A 14947-nucleotide genomic window follows, 5' to 3' on the forward strand; every position below is an offset into this window, starting at 1 on the left:
ATAAAGGCTAGTTTGTGTGTGTGTGTGTGTGTGTGTTTGTCTGTGTGCGTTTGTGTGTGTGGACTACCTCCATCCTGCATAGAGAGTCATTCAGCCTGTAAGTGCTGAGATTTTTTTCTCCATTTGATGTTGTCAATATCAAGGGAGAGATTAGCCTTGCCTTATGCAAAAAAAAAAGTACCTTCACTTTCGACCATCGTCAATGACCTCTTCTCAAATCAAACGCTTCAAAGGCAGGTGGGCATCAAAAAAAAAGAAGATGGCCTCAGGGTTATTTGTGGTGGATGGCAAAAAATATAAGAATGATATAAATAAATTGAGCTCAAACAGTCATTCTAATCAGAAGAGTCTGCTTTGTCAACTTTGTCTTCAAGGCAAAACACTCGGCTCATGCGGTGTTGTTCATATTCGAATCCGTTCTTTTTTTTTATTGTATATACAATCTTTCACTTCACAACAGTACGCCGTCTGTTGAGGTGTGCTAATTATCGCCGCTATACCATCCCTACACCTGATGAAGGCTGCCAACGCAGACAAAAACACAACATTAAAACCCGACAGCGTCTGCTCCAAGGAACACATTTCACACCCGCACAAGCCCTTCTTTGATACGGTCTGGTCTCGGTTTATATCCGGCGGAGCCGTTCTGCCACGTTAATGTGTCACCGCTTTAGCAGGTAGAAATGATGCTATCTATTCATATTGCAGCGTATTCATATTATTTGCATTGTGCCTAGCGCCAAACTTTGAGGATGTGGTGTTACTGTGTCCCGCTTGTTGATGAAACACTGTCGTGCCGGTGTACATATAGACGGTTTTCGCGATGCACCGCAGGCAGCATGGGCAAGTTGTGTGGCACAAAAGTGTTTCAAAAAAAAATCTGCTCTGTGGGAAGTGAAAACAATGTCAGACAAGCTGAGAAGGGCCCAGATTGTATCGGCCCCGGTCGGAGATGAGTGGCCGAGGTATGTTGTATCTGTGTACAAGGGCCTGTACAAGGGCCTTTCGTTCCTGAGAGAGAGCGAGAGAGAGAGAGAGAGAGAGAGGTTGAGAGAGAGAGAGAGAGAGAGAGAGAGGGGAAGCGTACGAGGAATGGACAATGGAAGAGAGGGGAGAGAGAAAAAGAGAGGGGGGGGGGAGTACGAGGAATGGACAATGGAAGAGAGAGAGAGGGGGAGAGAGAGAGAGAAAGAGGCCCTTCAAGGTTCCGGCAGACCCAGTCAGGCAGCAGTGTTCTGTCCTCCGGGGAAGATTCAATTATGAATGATGCTTGCGCCGGAATCCTTCTGGAAATCCCGTATTCTTTGCGAGATTCTCTTCCTCCTCCTCACCTAATCCTCCCAAGACTTTGCCGTGGCCGTGTCTCTTTCTCTCTCTCTCCGCGGTGATGCGGCGCCTCACACACACACACACACAAACACACACACACACATGCACACACACACACACACACACACACACACACACATACGCACGCCCGTGCTCGCCATGCATTATGAATGGCACGGCAGAGGAGGCAGCCATGTCCTAATTTCGCCGAGAGCGTTGAAAACATCAGCTCGGCGCCAAGGCCGGCGGAACGCTCATTTTGCTGCAGAGATGAAGAAGTGAAACCGAAAGGGACGTGGTTTTTAGTTTTTTATTGCGAGGCCCGGGTTGTTTTGTTTCCAGCGAGTCTTAAGGTGTGCTGTCGCTCCAGCTGTTTGTCTCTCTTTCGTTTGTTGCCCCCTCTCACGCTCACTTTGTGTGACCGCTCTCTCTCTCTCTCTCTCTCTCTCTCTCTCAGTCTCTTTCTTGCTGTCAGTCTTGCTGATGTTCTCTCCCTCCACCCCATACTCCCCCAGACCCCCTCCTCCCCCCCACCGTTCCTTCACATTGTCACTCCTGCTTCCCTCCTTCCCCTTCTTCCTCAGCATCTTTGTGTTCTTTTCATCCCTCACGTCGCTCTCTCTCCACGTCTCCAGAACGTACACCGGTGGCAGACTGCAGTGGTACAGAAGGCAGACACATCTGCTCAGTTAGCTGGGAGTGGAGCGTGCTTCGGCTGCATGCAAACAATCCAAACCTCTGAAAACAGCTCCAAACTCTCCCACATCCTCCTCCTCCTCATCTTTCATTTTCTTTTTCTCCTCCACCTCCTCCTTTATCTAGTTGAGTCCTTCTTAGCCTCGTTGTCCTCCATCTCTATCTCCCCATCCTTCTTTTCCTCCACCGCTTCCTCCTCCTTCTCCTGTTCCGTATAAGCTTCCACCTCTTCCTCCTAATCCTCCTAATCAGCCTCATCCTCTTCTTCCTCCTCTTCCTATTATTTCCTTATTCTTATTCTCCTTCTTCTCCTCCTTTTCTACCTCCTCCTCTTCCTCATCCTTTGTCCTCCCCCTCCACCTGTCCACTTCCTCCACCTCCTCCTTCTCCTCATCCTCCTTCTCCTCATCCTCCTCCTCATCTCCCTACTCTCCATGCATACAGAGAATGGGAGCTGACACTTCCACAGAGTTGGGAGGAGGGAGGCAGGCAGAAAAAACTGAAAGTAATTTAAAGTCTCTCAGTCTGCTCACCGCAACAACAAAGAAGAAAGACTGTCAGCGATGCAGCAGGAGGAGATCGGAGTGACGGAGAAGGATGGAGGCAGAGAGGGAGGGGGAGAGGGGGAGAGGGGAGAAGATTGAGGGGGCGGCAGGCGGTGGAAGGAGAGATAGAGGGCAGGTTGGATGATGGGAGGGGTGGAATGAAGGAGGCCAGGTGGGAAGGATTGGAGGAGAAAGAGAGGGAGCAAGGGATAAATAGCAGGGAGGAGACAAAGAATTGTTGGGATGGAGGGAGGAGAGAGGGAAGGAGGGGAGGGGTTGAGAGAAAGGCAGTGAGGTAAGAGAGGAGAGAGGGGGAGATGGAGACCGAGGGGAGGGGGGAGATACTGGGTGTGTGAGACAGGCTTGTCGGCTAGTTTCCTTGCTGTGTGTTTCCGTGCGTGTGTTCAAAGGGGTTTTGTATTTATTCTATTGGGGCTGTGTTTGCCTGCTAGCTCACTGTACGTTGACGTGCGTTTGTGTAGCACTCAGCTATCAAGTGCGGTTGGCGGCAGCGTTTGTGAACTTTTGACCACTCACAGCTGAGACTGGGAAAAATAGCCTTTTGGGCTTATTGTTTTGGGGCTGTGTCGGCCGCTAGCTTACCGCTATGTTGACACGCGTTAACCTTTGTGTAGCGCGCTAGCTATCAGAGGAGCGGTTGACGTCGTTTGCGTGTACTTTTTTTTCCCAACTCACGCTAAAGACTGTTGGAAAAAGCCTAGTAGCGTATCCCTCTGTCTCTTTCCCCTTGTTTCTTTTCTTTTTCTCGTTTCTTCTCTACTTTTCTTTTCAGCTTCCCCACTTCTGCCCCTGCTCTGCGGTACAGATGGGACACCATGCTGTTCACAGTACCCCAGAAAAATGTGTAGAATGTTCGTCACCCTCAGTTTGAGGGCTGACACGAAAGGAAAGAAATAATGAACTTCTCGACTATGCGTGACTACGGTAATTTGGTACCTCGGAGCGATCTTGTCTGTTGGCATTGTAATGGAAAACAGCAGACATGACCGCACGCCACACCTTCATCGCAGCAGACCCGCCTGAGGGGAGTTTTCAAGTGGAAGAAGTTAGATTCAGGAGCAAGCAATCACTCCGGTTTTGATTGACTGAGGGAACATCAGATGGGGCTATGGAAAACGTATGGTATATCAGAGCAATAGAGAATATGGTACATCAGATGAGTAATGCTCCAATGGATTTTCTTCCACTGCCACCAATGCACAATGGAAAAATAACAATCAGACCCCCAGTTCAGGTCTCATTCTAGTTAAAAAATAGTAAAATCTCAATTATAACAGGCCATTCCCATTATAACGGCGCCGTGATTTTTTTAAGTATAAAGGCGTGAACCTTTATCCAGCGTTAAGCAAGGCCACTTTTAATACTGCTGTTTTGTTTCGGCGCGTGATTCCATAAGCTCCGCTGTATTATATGCAGAAGGAAACAGTGTGGATTTACATTGGGGAGGGGTGGTCGTGGTGGTGGTGGCAGTGGTGGGCCTGTGCTATTTCCCCACAGCTATTTTTTCACAATACATTGCCCCCCCCATCAATCATGTCCTGTGTTTTGCATACAGCTCCAAGCAAGGATGGATGGCGTGTACGTAGCCGGCCCGAAAGAATCCACCGCATGGTTTACCACCACTGACCTGTGTAGAGAAATACGTAGAAACAGTGCATATGTCTGCACACGCACGTACACATGTGTCGCCCGAACACAAACACACACAAAGACAAACACACACACACACACATACACAAAAACACAAAAACTCACACACACATTCATGTTTGCACACAGATGCATAACACAGGCATACACATACTCAGACGCATACACAAGATTTCATTCGACTGACTCTTACACACAAATACACTTATGTTTCACACACACATATGGCATACACACATAAACACACACACACACACACACAGACATAGAGTACACACGCACAAACACACAGTCAAATCTAAACAGATAAACACATAATACTCTGTGATAACGGAACATATTCATAAAATCATCTACCAATTTTGGCAACCTTGCTTGGAGCACCAGGATACGAGAGAGAGAGAGAGAGAGAGAGAGAGACAGAGAGAGAGAGAGAGGATAACCCATGTATAGCACTCAATCATAAGACCACCCCCCTCTCCCTGCATTATCCCTTACGGTGGGTTGAGAGGCAACAGTTGGAAATATGAATTATGAAAAGATAAGAGGTTGTAAAGTGCCGATAGATCCTCGTCATTACAGCGCTCGCGCAATCCCACAACTTGATTCTCCTCTCCCGCTTCATCCCTTATTGTCGGCAAATGAGAGGAGGGCAAGCGTAACGATTTCACCGTGGCGGGCGCATGCTGAGCATCGCCATCGTCATAGAAACGCTTTCTGATCGAGACTGAGGAGGCAATTACAATTTTGCTTCTTTCTTTTTCCCCGGAATATTTATTTCTTTATTTCTTTATTTAGTGTTTTTTTTGTTATTTTCTCAGACGGCACGACATTCGAATGCCTCTAACTTTGTTCGACCTCTGTTCACTTTCTCCCTGGGGAGGCCCCTGTGTTGCTGGAAGCTCAAAAGATAACGAGACAGACACACACAGACATACATGCAGACACATGGACGAGCACACAGAAGAGCACACACGCACGTACGCTCACAAGCACACACATACAGGGACTTGAAAGGAGGGAGTGGAGAGGGTGTTTGTGTGTGCATGTGGTGCATGCACATGTATATCTGTAAACTACATTCACCAAACCAGCTGCCTTCTTTAGTGTGACTTTGCGGGAGAATAGTGGGTGTTGACCATGGACCCTGTACTGTTAGGGCTGTCAGACACTTGTACACCAGAACACATACACACACACACACACACACACACACACACACACACACACACCATGGGGCCACCTAATTGGCCCATGCTAGCCCTGGGGCAGTGGCGTTCTATGAAATAACCCTCTCACCTGCTCAAGCCCAGTGTGGGATTCAACCTGAATAAAAAACAGTTCCCTCCCTCCCAGCCCCCACCCCTCGACCTCCGTGTTTCCTCCACCTCCTGAGAACAAATCCGGGCTAGGTCTGCAGAATAGCATGGCTTACTCCCTCCCGCAGTCGGCCTAACTGGTTCTTTTGTTCACAGTGGTTCCCGTTTGCCATGACTTTGCCCTGTAATAACGAGAGAAAGGGGGTGCTTTGAAACAAAACTAGAGTTAAATACATTATTTTTCTTTTTTGGAAAATGAAAGACTTTGCGTTAGAATTGGCAGGATTAGTAAACGGGGAGTTTCTGCCAGCTTTGAAACACAGTACCTGGTCCTTTTTTCCTGTGTCGGGACCGTATGTATCAGTACATCAATATTCATGCTTTAAAGTGGAGCCACATTTTATTGGAAGCTGCTCACACACGCTCATTATCTCATCTACCTTTTAGTTAGTGTTGTGGAATAAAACCCACCAGAGAGGGGATGCTTGGCAGTCACTTCACACCTTTACGCTCCTCAAACCGATACACCGGCGCTCTTAAGAATATAATGGCCTCTCACTGGTCTCCACGTGTGAAGCCTTCGAAAGTCAAGTGTGAAGCCACTGACAAACACATGTCCTCTCACCGTGCATCTACAGTCACGTCTTTGTCGGGATTGGCTCTCCTCTTCTCTTCCGCCGATCCTTGCTGTGGCTCTGACAGTGTGTGAGATAATGCGTAGGAAGTAATAGACCTTCGGAGATGGAGAGCTATTGGTTTCAAATAGATATTCATGAATATATTTATATATATATATATATATATATATATGCACACACATATTCAACCAGTGTAAGGACCACCACGAGTTAATCCCAAGCCCTCTTAAGTAAAAAAAAAATATATATATAGAAATTAATATTTATATATTTATTTATAAATAAATGATGAGATCAGGGACCCGCCGCCCAGACTCTGAGCTCTGGGTCCAGAGGCAGCGTGTCGGCCAGGCCAGCGCACGGCGCGACGTGGGACTTCCTGAAGGACAGGACGCAGCGCCACCCTGTGCTGACCCTGCCGGCCCCCCCACTGCGCCGCAGGGATCTCTGGGAAATGGAGGCCGCGGCCTTGACCCAGTCTCTGGTCGGTGGGTTGCCTCTGAACGGAGACAAATTGCAGAGGCAATGAATCACTGGGGCTGAAGGAAATGTGTGCTGCCATCTCCCCACCTCTTCCTCCTCCACCACCACCTCTTCCTCTTCCACCACCACCTCCTCCTCCTCCACCACTCTCTGCTCTTGTCTTGCTGAGTAGTAGTTTGACTGCTTTGCTGCTGCTACTGGCCTCATAGTTTACATGGCTTCTTCCGCTGTTGAATTTGTTGTCAGCTGAGGAGTTACTCGTCGTATGACAAGCATTTCTTGTTGGCATGCGATTTTTCGAGTCATCCTTTTCTGGTATTCAGTTCTCTCGATTCAGTTCGGTTCAGTTATTTTCCCCGACACTACAGCTAGCTTCCTGAACGACTCCCACCTGCCATGACAAGATTATCCCAAAATTGGGATGAGATTTCTCCACTTTCCAAACTTCCGAAAATAAACACAGCACAGTAATCTGTAGATCCCCAATCCGCTTCTCGGGATCCCCTTCTCCCTGGAATCAGGCATTTTCACCATGTTGAGGTTCCCTGACTCTGAAAACAAAGACCGCAACAACAACACAAGAAACACACTGATTGTGGAACCCAACTCCAAGCCTCTCCGTTCTGCATTTAACTCACCTAAGTGTCCCGGACGGCTGAGTGAACTCACTAAGAAACAATATACGGGGTAATTACAGGCGCCCGAAGAGGCAGGAAAATCAAACTGGTGACTAGTGTTAAAAGGGATTTGCTGAAAGGGGCCATTATCAATGTCTCTACTAAGGGAAGCAGCAGAGGACAAAAGTTTAGAGGGAGATGGCTTCCGGCTATCTGCCGCGGTCTGGGTGAGGTGGTTGTGGGTCAACATCTGGACTCATTAGTGGAACTGAGCCGAAGTTTGGCTAGCCACAGATTTACAATCTAGTTCAATCTGCTTCCGGCCAGGTCAGCCCCAATTGTATGAAGGCCCGTGCTTCTTTATTGATGCTTCATTAAAATTTCCTCTTTTTTTTGGATTTTAAAGAGAACAGAAATTATGCGACAAAGGAACTGTTTAATTGGATGCAACGACGGATGGATGCAAACACGTGACAACAGCTTGGTTTTGAGCCAAGAGTAATAAAAGCACTACTGAATTATCAGAACATTAACAAGATATCAAAATGTGCACGGATGCGTTTCCACTGTCACTTAAAACCCACTGGTGCCTCTCACCAAACCGCCAACGTTTTGATTATTTCCTGCTATTTGATTGGTTTGTCTAGCCAGTCAATAGGGCCCCATGAAGGGCATTCTTCCTAAGATTTAGAGCACATTTCTCCACTTCTTCCACCGAGAGCTGCTGTTTATGTTTGTCCATTTTGGATAAGGACCCTGAAATTGACGCCGTATTTCGCAGTCTCACCAGCATCTCAACACGCGCAGGGAACATATGAATAATGCAGTGTATCTTGCTCGCTCTCTCTGCCCCTCTCTTTTCCTCCATCTTTTCTCCCATCTCTCTCCAACTTTCCTCCTTGCTCTCTATCTCCTCCATTCATCTCCCTCCCTCTCTCCATCTACCTCCCCCCCCCCCCCCTCTCTCTCTCTCTCTCTCTCTCTCTCTCTCTCTCTCTCTCTCTCTATATCTTTAGCTCTCCCTCTCTCAATCTCTACATCGCTCTCTCACTCTTTCTAACTTTATCACCTCAACCCTCACCCTTTCCGTATCTCTTGATTCGTTCGTTCCTTCCAATGCCTCGCTCTCCCTCTCTGTGTGAAGGGAGCCGGGGCAGGCTGGTCTCAGCAGGTTATGAGGGAGACATGATGTAGTCTCAAATCACAAGGTTTTTTTTTTGTAGATTCACCCGTGTATGAACACATTTCATGAGTTGTTGTGTATTTGTGTGTGTGTGTGTGTGTTTATGTGTGTATTTGTGACGGTGGCTTGACATATGTATGTCTTATCTATCTCTCTGTTTGGCCATACATATACATGTGAGCGTGTTGCAGTGTGTGTGAGCGTGCTTCTCTGCATTCCTTTCAACATATGGCCATGGTTTGTGTTTGTGTGTGTGTGTGTGTGTGTGTGTGTGTTTGCACATGCAGGTGTTTGTGTGTGTACTTCTATGCTTTGATGTGTATGTGCGTGCATCAATATGTGTGTTTATAAGAAACAGTGGCAGTTCTTGATAAAATAATATGTGATTCTCCTCAATGTGATAATTGGCCGGGCCAGGATGCCTGAAACTCCCCTCAACATCACACTATCCAGCGTGTGTGTTTGTAATTGTGTTGTTGACGTGTGTGTGTGTGTGTGTGTGTGTGTGTGTGTGTGTGTGTGTGTGTGTATGTCTGTCCTTGACGAGTCTGAAGTTTGGAGTCTTTTGGCCTGGAGTCAGGGTGCGACACCAAGCCAAAGCCAGATCCGGTGTGAGCCTATCACGATGGGTAGGGGGGCTCGAGGCAGTTCTGTTCATGTTCTGCTCTCTCTCCCTCCCTCTCTGCCTCTCCCCCTCCCCATCTCTCTCTCTCGCTTTCTCGCTATCTCTCCCCTTCTCTCTCTCTCTCTCTCTCTCTCTCTCTCTCTCTCTCTCTCTCTCTCTCTCTCTCGCGCAAGAACCCTGTCACCAGTGCCTCAGCTACAGGCAGACTCGCACCCTCTCCATGACAGGAAGTAGATGGCGACAATGAATAAGAAGAAAGACAAAACATGGTGTGGCAGCCCCCCCCCCCCCCTCCTGCTCACGGTGTGAACCGTCGCTTCACACCCCAGCTTGTCTCCAAAGTCGCTGAGACCCGGCCACGCACTGATTAGGGGACCAAAAAAAGAAAAGGGAACAAAATAGCGAGTTAGAATACAGTGCGAAAGATTCCGTTTTTTTTCTTCCACTGAGTGTGCGTAATTATTGGTTTCACAATAAGTGATGAGATAGTTGAGTTGGAGAATGCAGCCGTGCAGCAGCCACTGATTGGGTGCAGGCACTGATTGAGGGTCCAGACATGCTCAAGTTTCAGCGCTTGTTGCGATGGGGTTCATTTATTGTGCATCACGTGCACGGCTTTCTTGTTGCGGGGGATGGTATTAGATATGCATACACATTTGTGTGTGTGTGTGTGTGTGTCTCTGTGTGTGTGTGTGCGTCTCCTCACTCAAACTATCTCTCTTTCTCTCACGCTCCATCTATAACACTCTCTCACTAAGATTCTCTCTCTGTCTCTCTCCATATCGTTCTCTCTCTCTATTTTGCTCTCTCAAGCTCCCTTGCTATCAGTATATATCTGCGGCTCCTCTCTCGTCCACAAACGCCCCATTTCCACGGGGCATCGCAAAGTCAGGGGGTCAGCTGGACACCCATCACCGGGCCAATCCAGTATCAACGTTCCTCAGAGAGGAGAAGAGAGAGAGAGAGGGAGAGAGGGAGAGAGAGAGAGAGAGGGGGGGGGGGGGGGAGAGAGAGAGAGAGAGAGAGAGAGGGAGAGAGAGAGAGAGAAAGAGAGACAGAGAGAGAGAGGGAGAGGGAGGGAGGGGGAGGGAGAGAGAGAGAGAGCAGTATATAATAAAGGAGTAATAAGCAGGGGTGGGGCTACTGTATGTACATGAAACAGCTGGGAAGTGTGAGCGCAGTCCCCCACCCCCCAACCCAACCCACCACAAAGCCCGACCCACTCCCCCTTGAAACAAGATACAACAATAACGCAAGCGCTGGAGGAGCGTCGTTAGCAATTCCCTGTCCGCCCGCCTTCAAGCTCGGTGCTTCCCTCCAGGCCCTCAGGGCTGCCGAGCCAACCCCCCCGCTGTCCCATATTGATTAAGACCTCTAGTCTCACATTCTGTTTCTGCCTCTCTCTCTCTGTCCCTCTCTCGCTCTCTGTCCTCTCTCTCTCTCTCTCTCTCTCTCTCTCTCTCTCTCTCTCTCTCTCACTCTCCCTCCCCAGTCTCTCTCTTACTCACTCTCTACCTCGCACTCTCTTTCTCTCTCTCTCTCTCCCTCTCTTCTCTCGACTCCGTGATCCAATGCTTTTGATCTCTCGGATGCTCTTTTACATCTGTGTGTGTGTGCGTGGGTGTGTGTGTGTGTGTGTGTGTGTGTGTGTCTGTGTGTACACACTCACACAGTGCTAAAATGTGTACTCCTGCATGCCGGTGTAAACCTCAGGCAGAGTTTCTAGGAACTTCATCCAAAGCAATAAAAACAAGTGTTCAGAAAAGATGAATATTTGGATGCTTGTTTGTTTATGCGTCGCTGTTAACAAGAACAAATCCATACTAACTAATTCAGAAGCGGGCCTTGCTGTTAACGCAACGCCATCGCGATGTCTCACCCTGACACAGTTGCGCTCGGTCGCGTGTCTGGCGAGACTCTGCGGAAGCACACACAAAGGTGCCTTTTTACGGTCGCATTTGCATTTGTCAAATTACACACGAAGGTTATCCGTTTTTCCGGAGGTTTTCAGTTTCGTTTTTCTTTTTTTTTACCTCCCACTCTCCTTTTGGGCCTCTGTTCTCCGGTTGCGGTTATCATGTATAATACATGAGGATCGGGAGACTTATCCCTATCTGGCGGTGCCAGCTGTAATTCCCTGGAAAGGGGGCTATATTTAATAGTTGGATAGGTCAGAGACCTCGCGGGTGCCCTGGGACCCGCTCACACGCATCCAGAGGTGGAGGTGGGCAGAATCCCATTAGAACCCCTGAAATAGAACCCGGCACCATTAGCATTAGCTGGGACGCTGACTGGGAATTAGAATTTGCCCTTTATTGGGTGTATTTTGGTTGTTTTGTGTCTGGAGGAGTGTGATGCATGGGAGGATCCTGTGGTTCCCCAGTGTCTAGTTAGAGTACAGCGCCTGAACACGGGTTGGGGAATCTGATGAATATATCTATCTGGCTACCATTCTCACTTTCTTTATTCACTCCTGCGCTTTCCTCCTACCCCTCTCGCTCTTGGTTTCCGAAAATGTTCAGTTGAATGCGTTCATCTTTTAAAGAAGGAGTGGAAACCGAGAGGAGCCCAATCTTAAAATAAATTTATGAGCATACCATAAGCTGCATTGTAGTACAAATATAATATTTTCGCTTTGACTGTACCTGTCGGGGACAAAGCGAACAGGAGCGGCGCACTGACCGTTTTGCCCTATTTCTCCCTTCCCTTTAACAGCTGGCACCACTTACATCTTCGGGAAGGGCGGAGGCCTGATCACCTACACCTGGCCCAACAACGAGAGGCCCAGCACGCGGACGGACCGTCTGGCCGTGGGGTTCAGCAGCACCATCCAGGACGGCATCCTGGTCCGCATCGACAGCGCCCCGCGCCTGGGAGACTACATCATGCTGCACATCGTGAGTCAGGCGTCCACGACGCACAGCTTGATGTGTACACACCTTGATACGTAGACACCTTGATACATACATACCTTGATACATATACACCTTGATATGTATACACCTTGATATATATAGACCTGGATAAGTAGACACCTTGATACATATACACCTTGATATGTATACACCTTGATTTATATAGACCTGGATGCGTAGACACCTTGATACATACATACAGTGATACATATACACCTTGATATGTATACACCTTCATATATATAGACCTGGATACGTAGACACCTTGATACATACATACCTTGATACATATACACCTTGATATATATAGACCTGGATACGTAGACACCTTGATATATATATATATCAAGGTGTACGTACCTGGATACGTAGACGCCTTGATATATATATATATAATATACATATATATATATCAAGGTCTACATATCCAGGTCTATATATATCAAGGTGTATACATATCAAGGTGTATATGTATCAAGGTATGTATGTATCAAGGTGTATATATATTATATATACACCTTGATACATACATACCTTGATATGTATACACCTGTATATGTAAAGACATTGATATCTATACACCTGTTTTTTATACATAAATGCCTTGATGTATACACCTTGATAAATATACACCTGAATGCGTATACACATGGATACAACATACCCCAGATACATGTACACCTTGAAATGTACACACCTGGATGCATACTCCTGGATACATACTGTACATAATATAGGATGGATACCTGGATACATCACTTCCATACATATACGCTTTTATACGGATACAGTTTCGTACATACTGTATACACTATCATACCTATAAACCATGATATACCTTGATGATGTATCTTGATAAACACTTTCAAACCTGCTGTATGTACTCGCATACACTTTCATACATTTATACCTGGATTTGAATACCCTTTGATATGTTTAGACCTACTGTAGATCCATACACATCAAACCCAACAATTGAGGCAAAAGGAACATGGGAACATTCATCGGAACTGGCTGAATCAGTTTAAAAGATTCACACAATTGAATTTCAAGAGGATTACAGACCTATTTGTGGCAATGATTTAAAATAATCTGCAATCCATAATCTTTGTCCTGAAAACGGTCTAATGAAAACTTTATCTTTCGTTGTTCAATTAAAGTGCAGTCACCATTCTATGAGTGGTTGCCTATTGACTATCAAAGCATGTCCTAGAATTGTGTCACTAAGTTTTTTCTAGCCAACCTGGTAGTTCTGAGTACTTCCAATGAGACGGGCTGACATACTTATCGTATTGTTGCAACTAAAAGTGTCCACAAATGGTTTAACCTTGCGCACTGCGTCTTTTGCCTTTCGTCTCTTTTGCCCCTCTTTCAATGGGTCACGCTCTGATTCTGAAGTGAACAATCCCCAATAACAACACAAAGAGTGACACATTTTGAAAAAAATAATAACGAAGGCAGATAATCGAATTCCTGCAGAACCACTGAATAGGCCTAGCTATCGCTCAATAGAAAGACCAAATGCTCCACATTCATGCCCACTCGCAGCCAATATAGTAAGCCTTCCTCTCTTTCCATTCTTTGTCAAAGCCTTTTATTGCGTTCGTGCAGCACAACATGGTCACTCTCCACATTGGAATTTCAATGATATAGCAAGGGTCAACAATGCACTATAAAAACACACAGTAGCAGGCAGGAGCAAAGGTAATTCAAGCTATATAACAATGTATATAATATGATGTGCATACAGTGTGCCATTCTTTTTTTATATATATCTTGACGAAGATGAAATAATAAAACAACAGCACATTATAGAAAATGGGCGCCATTAGGGGAGTTTCCGGGCTAGGTCAGCGGAATGCGGTAGGCTGCGTGGCATGACCATTCGTCACCGTGGCGACGAGTTTAATGACAGGATCGTTACGGTCTCACCGGGTTGTTGACTTCAATTCACAGCCTGCTTTCACTCTCTCACAGCCACACACACACTGCAGAGAAGGGGGTGTGGACGGGCGAGATAGAGGGAGAGAGAGAGAAGAAGGTGGAGAGAGAGCTATAAAGAGAGAGAGAGAGAGAGAGAGATAGAGAGAGAGACAGACTTAAAGAGAGGAAGATTAAGAGAACAAAATAGGGATAAAGGTAGAGAGGTGGGGAGAGACAATGACGAAGGGAGAGCGGTGGAGAGAGAATTAAAGCCAGAGAGAGAGACAGAGAGAAGATGAAGCAAGCGAGAGATGTGACGAGAGAGAAAGATAAGGTGACAGAGAGAGAGAGAGATTAGATAAAGAGAGAGCAGGATAAAGACAGAGTTTGAGCTGAGGAGAAGCAGGAGCAAAAGACAAAGTGATGAGATAAAGAGAGAAGGATACAGCGAGCGAGAGGTTTGAAAGACGTGGGAAAGTGCTGACGCGGTCCTGTGGGGTTGTGGTGAAGAGGAGGAGGAGGAGGACGAAGGCAGATTGAAATTATTTCCCCTGTCTCCGTTTTTAAAGAGCTCCCCTCATCTGGCTCATCTGACCATGTGTCTTTTCCAAACCAGCCATCTGCTGCACTACCATGGCCGCCAACACTGTGCAGTTCCACACCGTGTATGTGTGTGTGTGTGTGTGTGTGTGTGTGTGTGTGTGTGTGTGTGTGTGTGTGTGTGTTCGCCCGAGAGTGAGAGGGAGAGCACATCATTGAAAGTACTGAGAAAACAGCTTAGAACCAGCAAGAAAGAGAGAGGGATGGAGAGAGAAAGAGAGAGAAAAAAAAGAGAAGAGAGAGAAAGAGAGAGATTGAAAGAGGAGGGAGATGTCAAATTAAAACCCCTTCCACACTAACAGGTTCAGTCATTGTGCGAATTTTGGACTATGAAGCAAAAAGGAATGCATATTTCATATTCTTTAGCAGCATTCCCAGCCAAGATGGGGATCTGGAGTCTTTC

The 14947-nt window shown here is 46.9% G+C and overlaps 1 protein-coding gene across 1 annotated transcript in view; it reads left to right on the forward strand.

The window, feature by feature from the left end:
* nrxn3b (neurexin 3b) overlaps positions 1-14947 on the forward strand; it is a gene marked incomplete at both ends in the record, with an annotated part of 267959 nt that overhangs the window by 185936 nt on the left and 67076 nt on the right. Inside the window, one exon of the mRNA XM_079753357.1 lies at positions 11822-12003. Coding sequence (XP_079609483.1) covers positions 11822-12003 — 182 coding nt within the window. The remainder of the gene's footprint in view (positions 1-11821; positions 12004-14947) is intronic.

The sequence above is a fragment of the Pollachius pollachius genome (assembly GCF_949987615.1).
Source record: "Pollachius pollachius genome assembly, chromosome: 16".
NCBI classification, from domain to species: domain Eukaryota; kingdom Metazoa; phylum Chordata; class Actinopteri; order Gadiformes; family Gadidae; genus Pollachius; species Pollachius pollachius.